Source organism: Strix aluco, chromosome 3 (assembly GCF_031877795.1).
Source record: "Strix aluco isolate bStrAlu1 chromosome 3, bStrAlu1.hap1, whole genome shotgun sequence".
Lineage (NCBI taxonomy): Eukaryota > Metazoa > Chordata > Aves > Strigiformes > Strigidae > Strix > Strix aluco.
Genome location: NC_133933.1, coordinates 124919095 through 124942042, shown reverse-complemented (window position 1 = coordinate 124942042; position 22948 = coordinate 124919095). Strand labels below are relative to the sequence as shown.

Genomic DNA, 22948 nt, shown 5'->3' with positions numbered 1-22948 from the left:
AAGAAGTTTCAAAGAATCAAAAAAAAAAAAAGGTGGGGGAAGGGAAACTGAGATACATAATTGTCAATTTTTGCTAGTTTGAATTTCTATTTTCCTTGTAATAGAGCTCACTCCACAGTTACTGCTTTCTAAAATCTATGCTCACTTTTACATCCTGACTTTTTTTGTGCACTCTGAAGTATATTTGTTTCTTCAGTGTGTGCAGAGATCATCTTTACCTGTGGGACTAAAAAAGCAAAGACTAATAGATGAGAAAATTCTTTTCAAACTCTCACATGCCGTACTAGGTAGGAAGTGGTATCGAATACTGAGGTCAGGATATTCAAAAGTAGCTTATGGTAATTGTTACCTCTGTTCTGGGTATCTCATTAGAGATTGCTTATATGATGCATAAGTGAAATGTTCATTGAGTGAATTTTCAGCCCTGCAATTAAATTGTGTGCTGAAATAATTAGCCGCACTTGAAAATTTTGTATTAATACATTTGCTAGAACATATTAGGGTGAAGCTTTATTTGAATTGGGTTGTTTTATCCTTTAGACAGATTTTTTCCTTTTGAGATCTGTTTAGTATTTAGTTGGTGTTTTTGTTGGCAAAACCATGAGACATATTCATTGCATTTTTCCTAGTCTATAGACTATTTGGTTTCTTAATTGTGTAATAACTATTTTAAACATTTACAGGCAAGAGGAAAAAAGAGACAGAAAGGATGGTTCCCTGCCAGCCATGTGAAATTACTGGGTCCGAGCAGTGAAAGAACCACATCTGCTGCTCCCTCAGGTGAAAAAAAAAAAAAAAGACTTTATGTTTTGTTCTGAGTATTTTATGTAACTGCTTCAGTTGTTCAGATACTAGTCTGAATTACATAACTAGTGTAATACTGTGTTCGATGGCTGTATCTGATTGTGGTGTCACTGTGGAAGGTGAAGTCCTAGTCAGAATCTGGGTCTTTTGACAGACTTCTCTATTCAGCTCTTATCTCTGTCCAAGAAAGGTAAAATCTTAAAACTTCTTAATCAGACCAGTTCTTCATAGGGTCCCTCCCTAGCGTATACTATCCTCTACATACCTTACAACAGAAAGTCTTAAGTCATACAAAGACGTTTATATCCATACATCTGTGAGGATCAGCAGTCCATATTCTATGGAAAGAGCTTTTTTATTTGCTGGATGCACTGAAGAACCACACTCTTCTGATTGGGAAACTCCTTGTTTCCAAATACTAGCAAAAATCTTATAGAAAACTAGCAATCATTGACAGACACCTTGGAATTAAATGCACTGCTCCTTATAAGGAGGGAAATTAAGCGACAGATTTTCACTAGATTTTTCCAATTGAATAGCTGGGTACAAATGAGATTATTTCATAGAAAAGGAGCTTTTTTGGTTCTGGATGCTTAAATTGTGCTGTTCTCCACAGCTATGATTTGCTTATACAACAGCTCCCTGGGTATTACTGGACAAACCTTCCCTTTGAGTAAACTAGCAGCTCACAATTAGCTAACGCATATTTCCTCTTCCTTTGTCACATTTTTCTCACAAGTGTCAGCTAAAAGGTAATCAAACTCACTTTCTTTTCTGAGCCAGTAAGAGAGGTGGAAGCATACTTGATTATATTTTAAAATGTTTAGAAGGTCTCTCGATGCTATACTAACTGAATCAATTCACTGTGTAAGTGCATAGATATATGAAGTGGAAATAAAGATTACTGCCTGGCTCAGTTAAAAAAAAAAAAAAAAAAAAAAATTAAAAGGGAGGACAGTTCCACATCAAGATAAGATCATGTGCCATTTTTTGTATGTAACAGTGTTTGTGAAATTGCTGTTTCTTTCCTGTGGTTATGTAAAACACTCAAAAACAGTCTTAATACTTGTGTAACAGTGTTCTGCTATATTTGGTTTTGATTCACAGTATGTCAAGTGATAGCGATGTATGATTATATGGCAAACAACGAAGATGAGCTCAGTTTCTCCAAAGGGCAGCTTATTAATGTACTGAGCAAAGATGATGCTGACTGGTGGCAAGGAGAAATCAGTGGTGTGACAGGTCTCTTCCCCTCAAACTACGTGAAGATGACCACAGATTCTGATCCAAGTCAGCAGTGTAAGCAACTTTTATTTTTTTATTAATTCTGTTACTTGTATTTCAGAGGTGCATTGTTCTTCTTCTCCGAGTTCCAGGCATCAGCTGAATTTATTGGTACTTTAAATAACCTTTCTTTAAATATTTTACTATAGTACTAAGTACTTTAAATACTTTTCTGTTTAACCTGCAACCAACCAGCACATTACCAACCAGTCAGTGTGTAACAGTTAGAGTGCTAGGGTGAGCTAAAATATTAGATTTGGTAGGTGTTCCCCTTCCGTTAAAGTTGCTGATGTTTGATAACTGCCACTGACTGGAAGTCAGTGCAGGCATACTGTGCTCGATTATAGAACTTGCTCAGGTTTTATAAAGTACAAAAAAGTGTCTGCTGTAGTCATCTTTAACTTCCATTTAAACTACTGATCAGTTAAGTAAAAATAGCCATAGAAAGTATAGGGAAAAGATTCATTAGCAAGTGTTCTACCCTATGGTAAATATGTGTGTCCTGGCTCCCAGCAATCCAGCTCTCATCCAATTCTGAGAAACAAGATATATTTCAAAACACATGTTAAGCTGAATATTATCAGCAGCAGGCGGAGAACTGAATGCTAGAATATATAACAATCCGACAGTCAAAATTTTTTCTGCCTTTTTTCATGTAAACACAGTAAAGGTTTCTGGTGTCCCCCCAACTTGCACTCCACCATTTTTGCTCCCTCAGCTTTTCATCCTGGGGCACTGTGATAAACCAACTTTTATATCAACCCATGCCATCAGTGGGTTTGGGAACATATCTTGATGTCAGAGTTGCTCCTTTGACATAACAAGCCTTGTCCCTTCACTTGATGTTTTTTCCCTAGGCATCATTTGTAGTTTTCTTAGTATAAAGAAGCGCATCCAGAAGTCTGGTTAAGTTTCACTCTTAATAGCCTATGGCTGGTGTGTACGACCAGTTTGCACCTAAGATTTGATCAACGTAGTTGTGTTCTTACAGAAGAATTCACAAACTCAGTAATGAAGGTACAGCTTGGATTGGAAAATTAAAATATTTTTCCCTCGGTAGCTTGTTATGGTACTTAGGCAGAACAGAGTATGCACCATTCTTGAAGTTTTCTTTTTTAGCTAAATTACATCTCAGCTCACATCTTGTAACACATTGATTTTATTTTTTTTAAATGCCTCTGGCTGGTGTGGCTGTGATGTCAAAAACTTCTGCATTTAGATTGAACTTAACATTCTTTTGATTAGGCATATCCAAGTCATGAAAATGATACTTTGAAAGTGGTTTTGTTGTTTATAAAATCTCAGTTTTGTGGCAGTAGTATAGACTAAATCCAGATGGGCTATAAAATTAAGATTCTGGCTGAGTATTAAAGCTTTCTGAATTTTCAAAAATTATATACTAGCTTATCACACCATGTGTTGCCATTTAGAGTTATGTGGCTGAATGTGGTAAGTGCAAGGTGATTATATATACCACTAATTTTAAACAGAAGCAGTGCTAAGACCACATTGTAATTGGAAACTTTTGATGTGATGATTAAGTTTTTCTTATTTTTTGCTGATACGTCGTTAGGCTTTTTCTCAGATTTCAATGTTGCGTAGTAAAAATATTTCCATCCACATAAAACTGTGGCTGTGAGAACAGAATTTTCCTTTGAAAGTATATTGACAGAGGTCAGCCAGTGACAGTCAGATGAGTAGATGTGCACCAGGTCACCTGTACTTGCTTGTTAAATGTCTGTCTAAGAGTTAGTCTGTTTGCTGTGAAGCACATCTACTGGTGCTTAATTAACAAAACCCACCTACCAGTGCATGAAGAGTATGTTGATTTTTTTTTTTTAACAAATTCTCTGAGTATTTCAAATAAGCTAACTTGGATATCAGTTTTGTGCTGGGGTTTGCCACTCTTTTGTGATATTAAAAAAGAAAGTTTGGAAATTTCAGGAAAAATCCTGCTTAAAGTCCAGAGCCTGCTGAAAACCAGCATGGCTTGTTAGCTCAGGTGCAGCATTGTGCAAATATCATCATTACACAGATTTTAGCTGTGCTGCTTTCATATGGTGTGAGGTCTGCACTAGTAAGTTGTGTTAACAGTGTGCTAGCTTGTACCATTCATCTGTACCAGAGAAGTATTTAAATACGTACTGATTGAACTTCCAAACTTCCTTGGATTTCCTTAAAATATTTTTTTGCTCTTACTTAAATATAGTGCAGAAACTATCACTAGTATTCTTGAGAAATCACTAAGGAATTGTCCCACAGAAATGTTGATGTGGCCCTCTAGGGACCAGTTTAGAGATATGACAGAATATAATTTAAAAAATGTATTGTTATATTTTAAAGAATTGTTAATCTGAGTATTGTAATGTTTCTGTTGAAGAATAGCAGTTTCTCCCACTGTCTTTTCTAGATGGTCAGGTATTTGAAAGAGAGCAGACAGATTTGGTTTACTCAAATAATTTTGTGACTTAGGAAAGTTCTGCTTTTCCCTCAGATTTAAACTCTATACACCTTTGTATCCAGAGTCTTTCCTGGAACTTACAAGTTATAGCTGTAATGGCAAACTTCCCTAGCAAAGAAGGAACTTGGGTCAGTGAGATGTTTCTCCTCTTAGGTTGCTGAAAAAACTCTCTGAACAGAGTAAGCTGTGCTGACAAGATCAATTTTCCTGCTGGTGTAGCTGCACATACTAGTATGGGGTCTCTGTAAGGAAAAACAAATAACATCAATTAAGGGTGTCATAGGTCTGTCAACAGGTCTTTTAAATACAACTGAGTCCAGATGATTGCAGGACACAGAATATTCAAGAGTCATGCTCCCAGTGACCTTGGTGATGGTTAGACTTACTCATGTTTTAATGACATTTTAGTAGCCCTTATTCTAAATAAAATTAATCAAAAGTAATCATAAAGAATAAATAAGATACACAGAAGGTTTCAAAGTATAAATAGCTATAGATTTAAAGTAAAGGAATACGCGTAATCTCATCATCTTCTCTTAGTTGAGTACTTGTGCTTGCTCCACCGTTCAGGGTCAGATCTTTTGTGTACTGCCAATACCTGTTTAGGACACGTCTACCAGGTTTTCTTCACGTTCTTCCTAAGGGCTGTGTAAGGCAGGGTAGGCAGGCATGGTGCACTTAGCGCTTTACAGTTCTTCCCAATGGCCTGATCTGGAGAGAATTTTGTTATTTCAGCCAGTCTGCATCTGCCTTAAACAGTTTCTCTTAGAAACTTGTTCTCTCCTTCTTTGTTGGCTTTTTCAACGAAATAGCTTTTTTCAGTTTGTCATCTTATTCATGGGACCAGTCTGAGCCTTGTCCTTATATTTTCTCTTGTTGATATTTTCATCCCTCACATACCTCAGATGGAGGCAAAACAGATGCTCCAGCTACCTCTGCATGCTTGATTGCTGGATATCTCTTAGTGTTAGAGATCTGTTCATCTCTCAGAGACGTTCTGGCTCAGGGCTGGACAACTCAGCCAGGTGGATATACCTGTGTTCAGTGTGCAGAGGCTTCTAGCTCATCTTACCTGAGGTATCTCATCTCCCTTTGTGAGACTGGGCTTTCATAGAGCTGAATGGTGTACCAGTTCTTACTACTCCAACGTACATACTGTGTTCACTCTTTTTTCTTTCCATAGCCCAGCATTGCTGCAGTTCCTCAGGCATCTAAGTTACTCCTTCAGGTGCTCAGACATGAGCTCCAGGTAGTCCCCATAGCTCAAAAAGCACCTCCTGCCCCCATTTAGACCTGCCTACTCTGCCTTCTGCAATGCAATGACAAAAGTTGGTTAGACTGGGAACAGATCCTCTCACTGTAGACTGTTCTTGACATGAGTATGACAACAGCGTGAATTTCCTTAGGTACAAACCTGATGTTTATAGTAATACCACTAGATCTACCTATTTTCTTTCTTCCCCAAACCTTACATGTACACATGAAACGTTAGAGATACGAGGCAGGTCCTGTCCTTTCAACAAGGATCTGTATTTCCGGAAGTTTATCTCCATGCACAAAAAATCATTAGTAATTCCTGGCCACCACTGTCTGATGAATGAAGCTGACTGACTCTCAAGGGTATTCATAGTGAAAAAACAACTTACGGACATGCTTGTGGCAGGTGCATTTCTGTGTCTATATATGGACAACACAATTTGAAGTTCTCTACTTACTGCCAAGTAACTTCTCTTCATGATTATGTAGTAAGAGTTTGTGGTATCAGTGGCTTTGAGGTATTGCATGTTGCAGGTCCACATTAATTTTTTAACACATGCAGACTAATAATTTATTCTAAGATTTTACTCAACAGCTCAAGAATTTTACCCCTTTTACCAAGGATCAAATACAAAATCAATCCCTTAGTTCATAGTGGCATAGTCATCTTGTATTTCTAAAACTATTTGTTGACTGTCAGTCAGGCTTGATAAAGCTTCCAGGTTGAAATCCTGGGGTCTGGAGTAGTCTCTGGATTGCCCACAAGGTGTGTGCAGCTACAGCCCATGTCATACATTGCCTTTAACCTGACTTGGCAGTGCCTCAGGTAGATGGTGTAGTGGGTGTATTGAGTGATGTGGTACATCCTACTTCATGGACACATATTACTGAGAGAAGGTTTTAATTTATTTCAGGCTTAGAACAGAGTTGAACAGGTTAATTTTTATGTGCCAATATGAATAAATTCCAATGAGTCTTTTCTTTACAAGTTTAGTTTTTATTTGATTTTCTAATGTCTCATTACAAGTTTCTCAGGAGAAATCCTGACTTTGTTGAAATCTCAGGGAATTTTGCCATTGCCTTTAAAAAAAACCCTAGGGCTTGACCTTATGTAGTTGAGTCTACATAACAGAAGTCTTCCTTGGGAAGAAACTCTTCAAGTATATCAGCTACAGGTGTTTTTCAGAGTCGGTGATGACTGGTCACAAGTACTTAAAACTATGTGTGTTTTATAAATATGAAATTGCAAGAGTTAGAAGCTCATGATGTCTGTTTTCAGAAAGTTGAATGTTCGTCATTCCTTTCTGACCTTTTTGGTGTTGTTCTGTCGTTGTCCATAGAACTCATATGTTTCACTCTTCAAATTTATGTTCATTTTATCCTTCATTTTTTTTTGTTTTTTTTAGGACCCAATGTTGTCTTCCAGTGTGAAAGCACCTCAGAGACCCACTATCCAAGTTTGACTGTAGCGTGGAGGCAGGGTGGCCAGCCCTGCTCACATATCTCTGACACAATCCTTTTGCTTCGTTTGAACGTTAGATCCAGTCAAGAAATTAGGTTTTTCTGGGTTTTCTTATAATCTACAGTTACAGTTGATTTGTAAAAGCAGAAAGGATAGTGGGTCTTTGTGTGGCTTTCACTGCTGTTCATTCTTGTTTCCTTCAGTATTTTTCTTTGGTATTGATAATCGTAGATCATTAGCATGCATATCAAGTTATCATTTGCATGGTGGGATTGCAGACACACAAAGACCCACTATTTGCACAGTTTCTGAGCTGTTTTGGATGGGCAGTTGTGTTCTTTTAATGTTGTAATGTACATACTTTGCAGAATTAAAATGTTCACTCATTACTGTTCTAATGGACTTGATTTAATCTCTTACATATTGAGCTTTTAAAATTGGCAGCCTACAAGGCTCATCCAGAAGACAAACCCTACCTGTCACTGTGTCACTGTGATTACAAACATGCTGCAAGATCTAAGATTTAGATCTGGTGCAGTTCATACAGCCTTTTAATACCCTTTTTAACTGGGGAAAGAATTAAGCATAGAGTGGAGGATATTTGAAATTTTTCTTCCTTCACAGTAGTACTATAGCAGGAATTCAGGCTCGATATGTCCTATCCCTAAACAGTCTCCTTACTTTAAATAGTTTATTCCGATAATTCATATTTGTTTTCAGTTTTAGCAAACAGCAAACATGTACTAGTTACTGCAGTAAGTACTTATACAGCCTCTGTGCTACTAGACCCTTTCCCTGCCTCTTTTCATTATATAGCTAACAATACTGAATAGTGTTTTTATCTGGCTATGGTCTGCAGTGACTTAAAGTGCTATCTGAAAGTTGCTGCTCTTCTTTCTGTTAAATAAATTAGCAGCCTAATACATAGGTAACCTCGATAAAGAGGTGTTGCCAGAAAAGAAACACTAACAGCCACTTGGAGCTGAAGGCAGAGCATTTGGGTTTAGGAAATGGAACTATACATCTCAGCTCAAAAGTGGTTCTTAAAGGTACAGTTATGGCATTTCAGCAGTATGGTGCAGTAAAGGTGTCCATGTTTTATTAGTTTGAGGGGAGGGAGGGACCAGGACTTCAGGACTATAACTCTGATACCCCTTTAAATGAAAGGATTAATTTAATAGGAGACTACTTGTCTGATTAAGTAGTTCTATGCTCCTGTAACAACAGGAGAGATCTAGTAGACACGGTATTTAATTTAGTTGGTTTCCTGAACTTGGTTACGAAACAGCAAAGGTCACTTATGCAATCAGAAATGTTTACAAAACACTGCTTGTTTACTATATACACACATATATATATGAATGTTGTGAAGGTACTATCAGGAAAAGGTTAGTCCAGTTGCAGAGATTTAAAAGCCTTTCTCCAAAATTTCTATGTTATGTATTTAATATACTTGATCAAATAATGTATATGTGCCCTTTAGTTCAGAGATATATCTTTTGTGCAATACGGATTACAGCAATGTGCCTACATAAAACTACAAATGGATTTTTATTCTGGATGTATTTTGTCTAAACCATATTTTATTATAGAATGAAATCATGTTATTGTAGGCAAATAATGTGCTAGATAATTCCTAACATATTCTAGCTGACTTGATTTTCTTCTGAAACTACATTTTCAGTATTTCTACTAAAATATGCTAATCACCCTGAATTGCCTTCTCTGAATTTCTGACTTTGAAAGCTTGTTTAATACAGGCTGAAGCGTGTAGTGCCCCACCAGTGGCATCAAGCAATCGCTTACTGTAATCTAATAATTAGGTGATCTCATAAATTACCCCATTTCTAAAAGGCACTGTTAACCTGAGGGATTTGAGCCAAACTGACTTCCCAATGTTCAGTGACAATTTTTCTTGAATGCCAAGTTACTACAAATTGTCTTTGAAAAATTAAAAACAACTTCACATCCTACTTGGGATGTTCTAGGAAATAGTTACATGGCATTTTACAAAAACAACTGGCATTCTACCCACTTTTTAACTGATACAATTGGCAATCAGGGTAGTATTAAGGTGAAGTTTCACACAAGTACCCCTGTTGTTGGGTATGTAGATATGAGCATTGATAATTATTGAAACAGCTTCCCCTCAGTTTGAACTGATGAGTATTGAAATGAAGCATTTGGGGGCTTTCATGTTTCAGTATTACCTGAGTACGCTCTAAATTCTCTAATAACAAAGATAATAATAATAAAACCTTAATAATGCTAATTGAAAGAGACATAGTCCTATCCTTCAGTATTTGTTTGTACTGCAAAAGTCTGCCTAACACAGCTCAAGCACAATCACCTGAGAGCTCTGCTCACCTCCGCACACTGGCACAGAAAGAATTGAATACATACATCAGATCATTCATAGGAAGGACTATGCCAAGGATGTATTTAAGGCAAGATTATTTTAAAATAATGTTCTGTATCAATGAAGAGGTGTAGCTAATAGAAGCTGGGTTTAAATCAGACTTTTTCTTTCAAAAATGTTACTTTTTCTCTGGTTGTGTGCAATCCACTCTTGTTGATAAAAGTCTGTAGAGTTGAGTTCAGCTCTCATCCCAGCCAGCCAAGTAAAACTAGCATTCAAGTGTTCATCCCTTATTTGGGTGAAGAAGGTTGGCTTTGGAACTAAGGACAATTGGAAAATAGAGATTTTTGTGGAACTGATGGTCCCCAGTCAAGAGATGAGAGTCTGAATGTTGCTCAGAGCCGCACGAGGTTAACAGTTAAAACTGAAGCCAACGGGGAAAGCGAAATACGATGTTGCCTGCAGTGTAGTACTTGCTTAATATTGTTTCCTGTGGGCCAGCAGAGAATAGGGGCCATGGTGTGATTGGGGGCAGGAATGTAAACGATGCTGTAAATGCACAAGAACAGGTACTGAAATGCTTCCTAATTTTGTAGCTGTCTAGTTTGCTTAATGGACTAACAACCTACAGAAGTGTAGTTTTACAAAAGCTTAGTTTACAGAGCTGAGTTCCTGATCCTGCAGTTGGATCTATGCAGGAAAGTCTTGTGCCACCACCAAGACCTGATTTCAGGGCTGGGGTGTGCAACCAGTCACTGATTGTGAAGGGCTGTGAAAGCATGCAAAGCACTATCGTAATGTCAGTGTTAATAATGTTACAGTTAGGAGTGCAGAAGGCATAAAGCTCCATCAAAAAAGTTACATGGTAATAACTGAAATGTCTCCTACCAGTCATTGAATATTTACACCATCTCGATGCTTGGTCAGATCGTATCCCTGTGTGATTTTCTTGAGTCGGGTTGAAAACACCTGTAAATAAGTCTGCTCATAGGAATGCCGACAAACCTTGGCCTGTAGTAGTGTTGGGAGCTGCTACAGGGTCATGCTACTTTAATGTAATGAACTAATAAAACTGCTACATAATGGTGTGTGCTGCCTTAAAATCTCTTTTGTTGTTCTTTTTGAGCTAGAGTATTAATGTTTGGGGACGATTGTTAAGACATGCAAATGCAGGCCTTGCTTAGCATGAGGCAATTGTTCATCTTTGTTTTTAAACAAAGTTGTAAGATAACTATGCAAATGTATTTTATTAAAGGGACACGTAAAAGGATCTAGTTTGTCTGTTGTGCTTTTTTTGTCCATCTGGGGAGGACTTTTTCCCATCTGAGTAGCTCGGTATGAGCATTATGTGATGTGGCTTTGTGGTGGAGAGACTTATTTTGCTTTTTACCTCTTGAAAATTGAATCATAAATATTTTATGTTGTAGCAGAGAGAGTATACTGCATTTACTGATTAGGGGAGATTGGATAAAAGTTTTTATTATTTTTCCCAGGGCCTGATGGAAACCAGCTTTTCCACGGCAACAGATTTATTGGATTAGTTCCTTTCATGGGTTTCAGTAGGCACAGAGGCTACTGACAGCTACAGGCAGTGACAGGAGTACATCACAAGTGAGTTAGCCTTATGTGTGCCAGCAGAGATTGTAAAATGGCTATGGGTGATGTCCTGTGATACCATCAGTCTGTTCTCTGGCTGTACTAAGGGGACTATTTTAATGCCAGACCGTGGTACTTAAGGTGAGATGGAGTCTTTCTATGGTAGCCTGGGAAAATAGAGGCAGGCTAATACAGGCAAAAAACCCCAACCCTTATCTGCTTTTTCCAGCCATATCAACTGGCCTGAACTAAAAACAAAAACAAAAAAGTGTAGAAAACAAACAAACCCAAAAAAACCCAAACCACCAAAACTCCCCCAAACCCAAACAACCAACACCTCCCACTCCAAAAAAAAAACCCCAAACCCAAAACAGCAACTCACAACCCTAAACAAACCAAGCTCTTTCCTTACAAATGCAGTTTGTACTACATACTCTTCACTGGTGACCCAAAGCAGCGATGCCTCTGGTATAAGATAGATCCTTCAGGAGAAGTGCCTTAGCTCATGTTTAAGGCTTAAGCTGTCTTGCCAGAGTGGTCATTTTTAAGGTGTTTTTTTCATTCTTCATTGTAGGGAAGTTTGTTGGGGAAGGGGACAAAGCACTCAGTGCCCAAGCAGATCTGGGAATCTTTGAAAGCCTTTTATCCATCTGTTTTTTACTTCAATTCTCTGGAATTGGCTTTTAAGCAAAGAATTTTAATTCACTCCCCTTTTTTTAACAAAAAAAAAAGGTGGAGTTTTTTTTAAATGGTGTTAGGTCTCATTCATCTTTCTTTCATTGGAGGATTTCTTCAGAAAGTGTCATTCTTCCCCTTGAACATACTCATAATTTGGATTTGAGTAATTGGAAAGGTGTTCTCCCCCAGCCCCCCATGTTTTTCAGGCATTTGAATCTCCTGCAGAGGAGAACATCTTTTGACTGTGAAACTCGGTAGTTTTTCATGCAGGGTTAATTATGTTAGTAAGAAGAAAGTATTTCTTGTTCAGGTATATTTGGAGATGAAGTATAATTTTAAACACAACTTTAGAGACTGGGATTTCCTGTTTGTAAACTCTCCAGCTTGTTTTACCCTGCCCCTGCAAGACACCTGCTTCCTCGCCTTGGAGAGCAGGATTTATCACAAAGGTACCACCGTTGTAGTAGACATCTCTCTCTTGCTGTGCCCTAAGTTTCAGAGGTAGCAGACACCCACTGCTTGCTCTGTTAGACCATGTTCTGAGGGGGAGCTAGGCAGGTCGTGCCCCAGATTGTCTGAACAGCCTGGCAGTACCCTGCTCTGGGGGGAAGAGGTGGGCTGGTTTGTCCTCCAAGGGTAATGTAAACCTCTTACCCAGTCAACAGAGGGAGGTGAGCCCCCAGCGAGGGCAGCTGAGAGTCCCCTCTGTGAGTGCTCCCAAAAATCTCACTGCTTTTCATTAGCTGTATGGGGAGCTTGGGATGAAACTTTACAAGACAGAAGCCAAACCAACAGCTTTCTGCTGCCAAAAAAGGCAGTTTTATTGCTTCCACGCACATTCCTGGCTGCTAAACTAGCAGAAAACTACTGTTTTCTTTTTTCCCATCGGGATTTGTTTGCTGCCAGGGTGTGAGCTGGGAGTCAGATAAGTGCCAGAATTGATGCAAGGAAAGGAAGGAACAGGAATGTGGGAGGAGAATGAGTAGAGATGCAGGTCCTTTCTGTACCAGTGAGCCCATGGGTTGCCATGCCCGCTTTGGAAAAACATTGGCAAATGTGCTAGGCAGGTTGTTTTATTCTCTGTCTTGTTTGCCTTTCTTTCCTTCAGATCCAAATGCCTGAATTCACCCTCTAAAATCAGATATGTGAATTGTGTACTATGTTTTTATGCCAGTATCATCAGACCCATGAGAATTTGGGGCATTTTCACTAGTACTTATTTAAATATAAGATAGCACTCATCCGTTTCCCAAAAGCTGACAGTCCAAATACAAGGTTAGTGCAGGAGCCAGTTAATTGGATTTTTGTATCTGATGATGAGCTTATAAACCAAACCTATTTTAGGTGCATAAAAAAAGGCCTGTTTTCCTTCCACTTTAAGTAGGCAGCATGAGACAGACACAAATCTGAGCGTGTGGGTTGTTCTCACAGTTCTGTGATACAAGCAAACAGCAACAGGAGCTTCAGTCTGTCCCTGCTTTTGTTGCAGGAGTGTACCTTGCAGTAGAGAAGAAAACCACGTGGTCAAAGCTGAGACTTCCAAATCTGGACAGATAAAGTCTGGTTACTGTGCAAGCCCTTTATTTTCCTCAAATTTTATGTCTTAGGAACCGGGTGATCTTAAACTCAGTCCTGTACAGACTAAAGAATGAGGCTAGAATCCAGAAGTAGCACACATTGGCCACAGTCCATCTTGATGGATTGAGATACCAAACTTAATAGGAATCACTTTGATCTATAACTTTGCTCCTTTTCTTCATCTAATTTTGGCCTAATTGTAACTTTGGGAATAACTAAGGCCAGAAGCAGAATTCTGCATGATCAAAAGAGCTCTTCATAAAAAGTGGCATTTTTTTGCAAATCTTGTCAGAAAGCTTAAGATCTGTGATTTTCCTTAGGGGTAAAAAACAGAACTGAAAAGTCCTGATTTTAAATCTAGCTATTGTCTTTACTGTTTTACTTCTTTGTGTTGTTCAAAGGGTTTCCCTGTTAAAGTACTTCAAATGGTGTCATAAAACTTCATTTGACAAGTGTTTCCCTTTTGCTGAAGGATGCTGCTCCTTCAGAGCAGCTTGAAGCCTGTCCAGCAGGAAGGGCACAAGCCCACGAGGTTCTCCTTAGGCCACTGTCACATCAAGTTTAGCCAAATGCTTACTGTTTCTTGGGTGGTTTTCCCCCCAGATTTATTACTAACCTTTTACATGTCATTATTTAGAGCAGCCTTCCCATAATCAGATCTATACATTGGCAGTGAATAAAGTCACCTTCTAGTGTGGTAGATGTGTTAGGGTGACAAGGGAGATGCAGCCCTTCGTGCTGTAGGTCATGCTGTCTTTCATGACACCTGTAAAATTTCAAAAAATGCCATTCCTCTAGAAATGATGGTTCTAAATGAGTCTCCCTGTGATGTCCTTCCTGCTATTCTGCAAAATCCACAGTTCACACTGTTTTAAAATCTGATGCCATCACATCAAGTGATAGATGTATGCTCTCAAATGCTCTGTAATTCTTTTTTTATTTTCCCCCACCCTGCTACTTTGCAGTACTCCGCTAGCATGTGATCAGAGGGATCAGAGTTTGACTGTGTGCTCTCCTTTACTCATCTAAACATATGCACCACTTTGTTTTTACTAGTTTCCGATTCAGTTACTAAATTTTAAACATTGCTGTCATGCTTACTAATATGTGCACAGTACAGAAAAAGCCACGTGAAGCTGTAGGGTCTGCATGTTATTACAGAAAACTTGGGGTTTGTGTCATGGAATGTCTGTGTGTCCCTCTGCATGATTTCAATCATTCATACTCGATGCATAAAAAGAATTCAACATATTTCAGGCTCATTTTGTTCCTAAATGAGAAAAAAAAGTTTTGCAGCTATGAAGTTTTGCAACTATAACATGATGCTTTATAATTTTACAAATTTGTACTGGTGGTTTGTATCATAAATTAATAGCCAAGGCAGAGTACTTTAGAAATGGGGTGGAGATTAAAGGTGCAATATCCTAAGTCAGAACCAGACACATTTTAAATTACTTCGTCTCACAAAAGACATTGCATAAGGTAAGAGAAAATCACAGTTTTGAAACAGTATGGCAGAAAAGGAGAAGAGATGAGAAAAATCATGAGACAAATGAAGTGGCAGGAAGTCAGGAATTCTTATTCAGCATCACAGTACAAGAACAAGGGATGTTCAAAGAAATAAAAAGGTAACAGACTAAAAAACATATGTAAAGGGGGGAGGGTTTGATCACTGCATCACTCGATTTTGAAACCTGCTGCTGCTGTGGGCAGGGTGTTTAAAAAGAACTACTGAATACATAGTCTGAACCACAGGCTGGTGTATGTTGGTGCAATTTTGTAAATTCATCAGATCTGATGATCTGAGCGGAATCTAAACTACTGGCTTACTTCTTGTAGGGTGTGCTGATCTCCAGAGCCTTGACACTATGCAGCCAATGGAAAGGAAAAGGCAGGGCTACATTCACGAACTCATTCAGACAGAAGAAAGGTACATGGACGATCTTCAGCTCGTCTTAGAGGTGAGATGTCTTGGATGTGAAAATGCATTTCGAATAAGAACACCTCTGTCCTACTGAATAATAACAATAAAGGGATTTTTATGAATTGTGAAATGCTAGAGGAAGAGAGGTGTGTGAACACCTCCTTTTCTAGCTGATGTTACATGGTTGTCCACCAGGCAAAAACATCCCATTGTGAAAGCCATCATCCTACAACCACCTTCCTGTTTTCCAAATCCTGTTCTTAGGTGCTTGGGCTCAGTGTAAAGATGATGGGCTGGGCCAGGGTGTCTTAGCAGAGCTGCACAGGCTCAAGACAGAAGCTGTATAAGCACCATAAAAGTTTGTCATCTGCCTTTGTCTCCAGTTTTATTTCTGGAAGCAAGACCATCTCATTATAGGCAGGGCTGGAACTGGCCAGCATTAGGTGGTCTTGGGCTTGACTTCTCTGTATAGAACAACTGTGTGGTGAAGTGCTGAAGATGTTAAATAGACTGAGTTACAGAGGTATTCTGCTATCCAGAGGTACTGCACCGGGGGCCTCTGAAAGAAGCTGTAGTTCTGCACGCAGGTTGACTACAACTGCTCTGGATATGGGGATGGGTGTGATGTGTAAGTGTAATTTGTGTAGCAGTTGACTCCAAAGTCATGGGAATGCTCTTCTGCTGAACTGTCAGGCTGAGGGTCCCCGTGCTTGTCCCTGCTTTGCAAATGGTGGTGCCGGTGTCAGAATGAGGTCACACGCTTAGGAAAAATAGTGACAGCTGTCGCAAGTGCTAGTAAGGAATTGCTTTTAACTTGTGAGGAATTGGACACTGAGCATTCAGAAAAAAAGTGAAATCACTGCTAGGCTAAACAAGAGGCTGAGCCACTTTTGTCTCTGAAGAATTGCTCACCTTTCTGATTGTTTGACTGCAGGTTTTCCAGAAACCGATGGCTGATTCGGGTTGTCTCACAGAAGGAGAAATGGGGCTGATCTTTGTAAACTGGAAGGAACTCATCATGTCAAATACAAAGTTACTGAAGTGAGTACTTACCTGCATTTTTATGTTTTCCTCTTCATCTTTATTCTCTTGTTCCTTTCTCTGGGAAGCTTTCTGGTTTTACAGTAAATATTTCTGTCCTTGCTGATTATTGCCTGTGACGCATGCATTCAGAACAGCCAAATGCATTCAGACTACCTCATAAAGAGGGAGTTTTAATGAGAGAGAGGGGTGGAATAAACAGCAAGAACAGATGCACATTTGCTATAATACCTTAGAAACAGAGCCTACACAAAAGCATGTGCACAGGAGGCGTTCTTCCCAGTTTTCTGCAAAGCAACCTTTTATTCTCTAAAAATAAACTCTGGAGAGACAATTCCATTGAAATGGAATGCTGGTTGAATGCAGAGATTGATGCCACTTGTCCCAGAAACCTCAAAGGAGAGTCTCAGTCCCACAGACCCCATCAGGCAGATTGTTCAGCTCAGCATGTTGTGCCGGTGACTTTGGGGGGGTCAGGCTGGACCCTGCGCCGCCTTGAAGCGCTTGTGCTGCGTAAGGGAATTCACCTCGCAGGCCTGTGTCCTTTCAGAGATGGATGTTGTAAGGATCTTGATTTAGGCCTCCCAGACTTGGCAGCAAAGTTGGATGGTGATTTCTTTCCTCTTCAGAGCCTTGCGAGTGCGTAAGAAAACAGGAGGAGAAAAAATGCCAGTGCAGATGATCGGGGACATCTTAGCAGCAGAGCTCTCTCACATGCAGGCCTACATTCGGTTCTGCAGCTGCCAGCTTAACGGAGCTTCGCTGCTGCAGCAGAAAACTGATGAAGATGCTGATTTCAAAGACTACTTAAAGGTATCTTGTTCGGTAGCTTTTGTGCTTTCTCCTTTCCTCAGTGACAGGAGCCCATGGAACCAGCATCGACCAGACCAAAATAACCCTGGCGAAACTGGCTGCTCGAGGCTTAGATGATCGCACGCTTTGCTGGGTAAAAAACTGGCTGGATGGCCGGGCCCAAAGAGTTGTGGTGAATGGAGTTAAATCCAGTTGGCGGCTGGTCATGAGTGGTGTCCCCCAGGGCTTGGTTTTGGGGCCACTCCTGTTTAACATCTTTATTGATGATCTAGACGAGGGGATCAAGTGCACCCTCAGTAAGTTTGCAGACGACACCAAGTTGGGTGGGAGTGTTGATCTGCTCAAGGGTAGGGAGGCTCTGCAGAGAGACCTGGACAGGCTGGAGCGATGGGCTAAGGCCAACTGTATGAGCTTCAATAAGGCCAAATGCCGGGTGCTGCACTTGGGCCACAACAACCCCCAGCAGCGCTACAGGCTTGGGGAGGAGTGGCTGGAGAGCTGCCAGTCAGAGAGGGACCTGGGGGTGTTGATTGACAGCCGGCTGAACATGAGCCAGCAGTGTGCCCAGGTGGCCAAGAAGGCCAATGGCATCCTGGCTTGTATCAGAAACGGCGTGGCCAGCAGGGACAGGGAAGGGATCTTACCCCTGTACTCGGCACTGGTGAGGCCGCACCTCGATGACTGTGTTCAGTTTTGGGCCCCTCACTACAAAAAGGACATTGAATGACTCGAGCGTGTCCAAAGAAGGGCAACGAAGCTGGTGCAGGGTCTGGAGCACATGTCGTATGAGGAGTGGCTGAGGGAACTGGGGGTGTTTAGTTTGGAGAAGAGGAGGCTGAGGGGAGACCTCATCGCCCTCTACAGCTACCTGAAAGGAGGTTGCAGAGAGCTGGGGATGAGTCTCCTGAACCAAGTAATAAGCGATAGGACAAGAGGTAATGGCCTCAAGTTGTGCCAGGGAAGGTTCAGACTAGATGTCAGGAAGTATTTCTTTACAGAACGGGTTGTTGGGCGTTGGAATGGGCTGCCCAGGGAGGTGGTGGAGTCCCCATCCCTGGAGGTGTTTAAGAGTCGAGTCGACATAGCGCTGAGAGATATGGTGTAGATGGGAACTGTCAGTGCTAGGTTAACGGTTGGACTGGATGATCTTCAAGGTCCTTTCCAACCTAGTTGATTCTGTGATTCTGTGATTCTGTGAACCCAGAAGACTAAAATCTTGCAAAAATATGTAAGAACCAAGGTGTATTTATATGATGACCATGGTTAACACTGTGTGTGCTTTTTATTTATATACCTGTCTTTCACTCTAGCTAATTTATTACTCCATTTCCCATTCCATTGCTCGTTACTTCAGTGTAATGCTAACCCCACAAAGCTACGGTGCTGGTGTCTGCACCTTCCCAAAAATTCCTGCTGTGAGAGGGGTAAGAGCCTCTGGAGTTGAAATAAAAAAGCTGTTGTTCTGAACATGCTTGTAATTCAGTGGGGCGTGCAGTGTGTCTCAACGGTGGGGCCGCAGCCAGGGCCAGAGGTGTGCCGTGTCACAGACGGGCATGCTGCAGAAATAAATAAGGAATTGCTGCCATACTGCAGCTGATGCGGTGGCTTTGAGGCCATGAAAGGAGAAATGCCAGAACTGTTGACATCAGGCATTCGTTTGTTTCATCACTTTGGGTTTTTTTTCAACCTGAGTAGAGCCTGTAATGTCAAAATAAAAGCTGGAACAGTTTCGAATGTAGGGTTCTGCATGAACAGTGATCCTGTGGCTTATGCTAGCAAAGCGTTTGGGCACAGTTTGTTCTAGATACAAGTATCGTTTGCTCACTGAAAAATCTTAGGATTTTTTGGAATGCCTGGAAAAATGAATCTGATCAGATAGTTTCAGTTTTCAGTGCAGTGAGGCAACTGTTTCTTGATGAGTAATGCAATGTCTCCGTTAAATCTCTGGATTGCACCGTAGAAACTTGCCTTGGACCCTCGCTGCAAAGGAATGCCCCTCTCCAGCTTCCTCCTGAAACCTATGCAAAGGATAACCCGCTACCCTCTGCTCATAAAGAGTGTGAGTACCCTAAGCGAGGTTCTGTAGGTGAATGCTTTTGCGTTTGATCTTGATAGCAAAAGCAAAAAAAAGCCTTGTCCCTCTGTGGGGATTTCTCTGAGAGTGTGGAGTGGTACCTGTGCTTACCTCTGTTTTTATCTTGTTTTCTCCCCTTTTTGATCCATACCAGATTCTAGAGAACACTCCAGATAATCACCCTGACCACAGTAACCTCAAGCTTGCCTTGGAGCGTGCGGAGGAGCTGTGCTCTCAAGTTAACGAAGGGGTGCGTGAGAAAGAGAACTCGGACAGGCTGGAATGGATACAGTCCCACGTGCAGTGCGAAGGGCTTGCTGAGGTAGCTGCGTTGATACGCTGTACGGCGGAGACTTCTCCGAGTCGCTTCAGAAAGGCTGGGGGAGGGAATAGGGTCCTTGCTCACATCCGTTATTAGAGTGTGATCCACTGCTGAGCTGTTGGCAGAGAAGCTTTTATTAAATTCAGCTCACAGCCATAATGTGATGAGCCCTCGTTTTTGCATGATTTTGGAGGTGGAGAAATCTTGATTTATCAGCTTAAAACTGACACCATTTAAACTGTTAAATGAACAGAAATAACTCCTTATCTCTGAAGTTCTGCTCGTGCTGCCCCTGGGCTAAGTCAGGTGTTACTCTGTGGAATTTCACTTAGTGTGTGTTTCCCAGGGTTTTTGTTCACATAGAAAGGACACAGAAGCCCTCAGTGCCAGATCCTCAAAGATATGTGGGGTTCAGGCTCCTGTACCTTTCAGGACAGCCTTCAGAATGAGGTGTTGTGACAGTTCTCCACTGCCTGCTTAGGGAACCGGGGCTTGACAGGCCCCAAAGGTCTGTCCTAGTTCCATCACCTAATTGTGCACCCATAAGAGGTGACCTGACTGCAGACTCTGCAGGCTCTTAAACACAGCTTCTGGACAACAGAGAAGTGGCCAGGAGGTAGATGCCTTCAGCCAGACTGACCCCTCTGTGTGTTGTTGGTAAAGCTTAAATCTCCTTTAAGTTGGGAGTAGTGCTGATACCATGGCAGATTATGAAACTGTTTCCCTTCACTTAATTTGTAACTAAATTCATTAAACAAAACAGAAGAAGCATTTTGAGCAGCTTGAGCAATCTTCACTGTGAAGAGGAGCGGGAACTGATATCTGCATTAACTTGCTGCTGCTAATGGGTTTTGTCTCTCCTAGCAACCAGTGTTCAACTCCCTCACAAACTGCTTGGGACCACGGAAACTCCTGCACAGTGGCAAGCTGTACAAGGCCAAGAGCAGTAAGGAGCTGTATGGCTTCCTTTTCAATGACTTCCTCCTGCTCACCTACATGGTTAAACAGTTTGTGTCTTCCGGCTCCGATAAACTCTTCAGCCCCAAATCCAACTCCCAGTTCAAAATGTACAAAATGGTGAGTGAATCAAAGTGCCCTGTGGTCATGTTGATGCAGTGGGGCCTGGCTTCTGATGAGGAACGCTCTTCTCCCTGCTGAGATTAGCTGTCTGGCCCTGCCTGATCCTTTGCTGTCACACAGACGTGTGCTGGCAGCCAACATGCATGAACGGCGTTGGCTTAGTCAGTGGAAAAGGATGGGCTTCTGTGTCTTGGTTTAATAAACACTTCTGTCCGCTTTGTGCTGAAAGGGCAGAAATAGCATCGTGCCCGAGCAGCTGAATGGGATGTTGGGAAGCAGGAGCCTTGACTTGAGTTTGCACAAGCTCAGGAAAGACAGGAAAATACCTGTCGTTCTTTAGAAAACAGTAAAAGGTGCAAAACTTCGGTCTGTGTATCCACACAGTGCGTGTTCTCAAGATTCTGGAGTTGGGGAGATAAGCTTTAAGTTTCAGGTCTGCTTTCTGACAGGGAACCTGAGAGATTCCCAGATTTCCAAGCTCCACACTGCAGCTCTGCTTACACAGTCCTGCCCTTTTCACAAAGCTCTTCATCTAGGAAGACAGAACGGGGTGTATCGCCAGAGTTTTTCTCTCAGTCCTTTCTCACATCCTTTACATGGTGATCTGATTGTTTGTCCTGTGTCCTGCGACTTTCATTTTCCCTACAGTAAATCGGTGTATTTAAACATTCTTGTAGAGTTTCCACTGACTGTCAGGGTGATGCTGCCACAGTGATGCCTGCTTTTCTTTCAGCCTGTTTTCCTTAATGAAGTCCTAGTGAAATTGCCCACAGACCCTTCAAGTGATGAGCCAGTTTTCCACATATCACACATTGACAGAGTTTACACGCTTAAAACTGACAACATTAATGAGCGGTGAGTAGTGAAAATGCAGATCTGACCTTAAACTTGTTGATCGTGGCTGTAGGCTGTGTTTCCAGTGAGCAGACTTCGGGAGCTCTGAGTGCAGGGACAGGGTTTAGTCTCTTGGTCAGGAAATAAACTCGTTTGACTCTCATTTGAATTACAATTTTTCTCTGATTTTGTTCTGCTTGTGTGGCAGCTTTTGCAGTGGAATCCAGTCACATCTACTGCTCCTCGATGTTACAGTTGTACAGAAGAATAGTTTAGGCTGCAAAGTCAGTCTTTAATGTGACCCAGCAGTCTTTAATAAAACAGCAGGTCTATTTTCATTTATTTAAGCTGATGTCTAAATGTGGCATAAGATTAAATCCAAAAACTCCATTGCTTTAGTCCTTGAACTAACTTGATTTGTGATGCCCCTGAAACCTCGTGGGGGGAGAAAATGGCAGAAGAGATTGGGGCAGAGTTGCTGATACTGAAGAATTTCCTGCCTGTGGTATGACCCTGACTATAGGGATTCCTCTTTGCAGTACTGCCTGGGTCCAGAAGATCAAAGCAGCATCAGAGCAGTACATCGAGACTGAGAAGAAGAAACGTGAAAAGGCTTATCAAGGTACCTACCGCGTTCTGTATTTCCCTCTCATCCACACGGACACGTGGGCAGGGCCTTTTCTGGAGGATGTCACAGTGTCTGTGTAGGATCTCCCTCTTCAGATCTATTGCCAGTTTTTACAGTTACAACCCATCCATTTATTTGTGGTTTCTTTGTTCCCAGCTCGCTCACAGAAGACCTCAGGAATAGGACGGTTGATGGTGCACGTGATTGAAGCAACAGAACTAAAGGCCTGTAAGCCCAATGGTAAGTGAAGGAAATAGTGTCAAATCACTTTTATTCCTGCAACGTTTGGAATGCCTTGCTGAGAGGAGTTCGGTGATTGGGGAAACATTGTGGTTTCAGCTACAGCTTCTGAACAAATTAGCCATTATTTAGCTCAGAGGGCCGAGTGAAGAACCAGCTCTGTGCTGCTCTAGGCTATAGGGATTGCCTGACCCACATCTTCTGGGCAGCAGCTTCGGTGTGTGTCCAAGCAGCCTCCAGACAGGGAGGGAGGTTTCTGTGCTGCAGAGGTGTTCCACTGCTCGTTCTGTCTTTAGGGAAGAGCAACCCGTATTGTGAAATCAGCATGGGCTCCCAGAGCTACACGACAAGGACCCTGCAGGACACCCTGAACCCCAAGTGGAACTTCAACTGCCAGTTCTTCATTAAAGACCTGTACCAGGATGTCCTGTGTATCACCATGTTTGACAGGGATCAGTTCTCACCCGATGGTAAGTGTGAATATTTGTTTGAGGACATGAATGCTCTTTTGTG

The 22948-nt window shown here is 41.3% G+C and overlaps 1 protein-coding gene across 7 annotated transcripts in view; it reads left to right on the top strand.

Moving 5' to 3' along the window:
- The window catches only part of ITSN2 (intersectin 2), an 86402-nt gene that overhangs the window by 61062 nt on the left and 2392 nt on the right, over positions 1–22948 (top strand). For 6 of the 7 annotated variants that reach the window (XM_074820164.1, XM_074820163.1, XM_074820160.1 and 3 more), the window contains 12 exons: positions 684–780; positions 1912–2103; positions 15319–15440; positions 16338–16444; positions 17074–17257; positions 19218–19316; positions 19486–19653; positions 20518–20730; positions 21467–21588; positions 22107–22189; positions 22352–22435; positions 22732–22905. In XM_074820164.1, the coding sequence (XP_074676265.1) occupies positions 684–780; positions 1912–2103; positions 15319–15440; positions 16338–16444; positions 17074–17257; positions 19218–19316; positions 19486–19653; positions 20518–20730; positions 21467–21588; positions 22107–22189; positions 22352–22435; positions 22732–22905 (1645 nt within the window). Of the gene's footprint in view, positions 1–683; positions 781–1911; positions 2104–7212; positions 10898–15318; positions 15441–16337; positions 16445–17073; positions 17258–19217; positions 19317–19485; positions 19654–20517; positions 20731–21466; positions 21589–22106; positions 22190–22351; positions 22436–22731; positions 22906–22948 lie in introns of those variants that run through there. The other variant, XM_074820166.1, reaches the window with a different exon arrangement.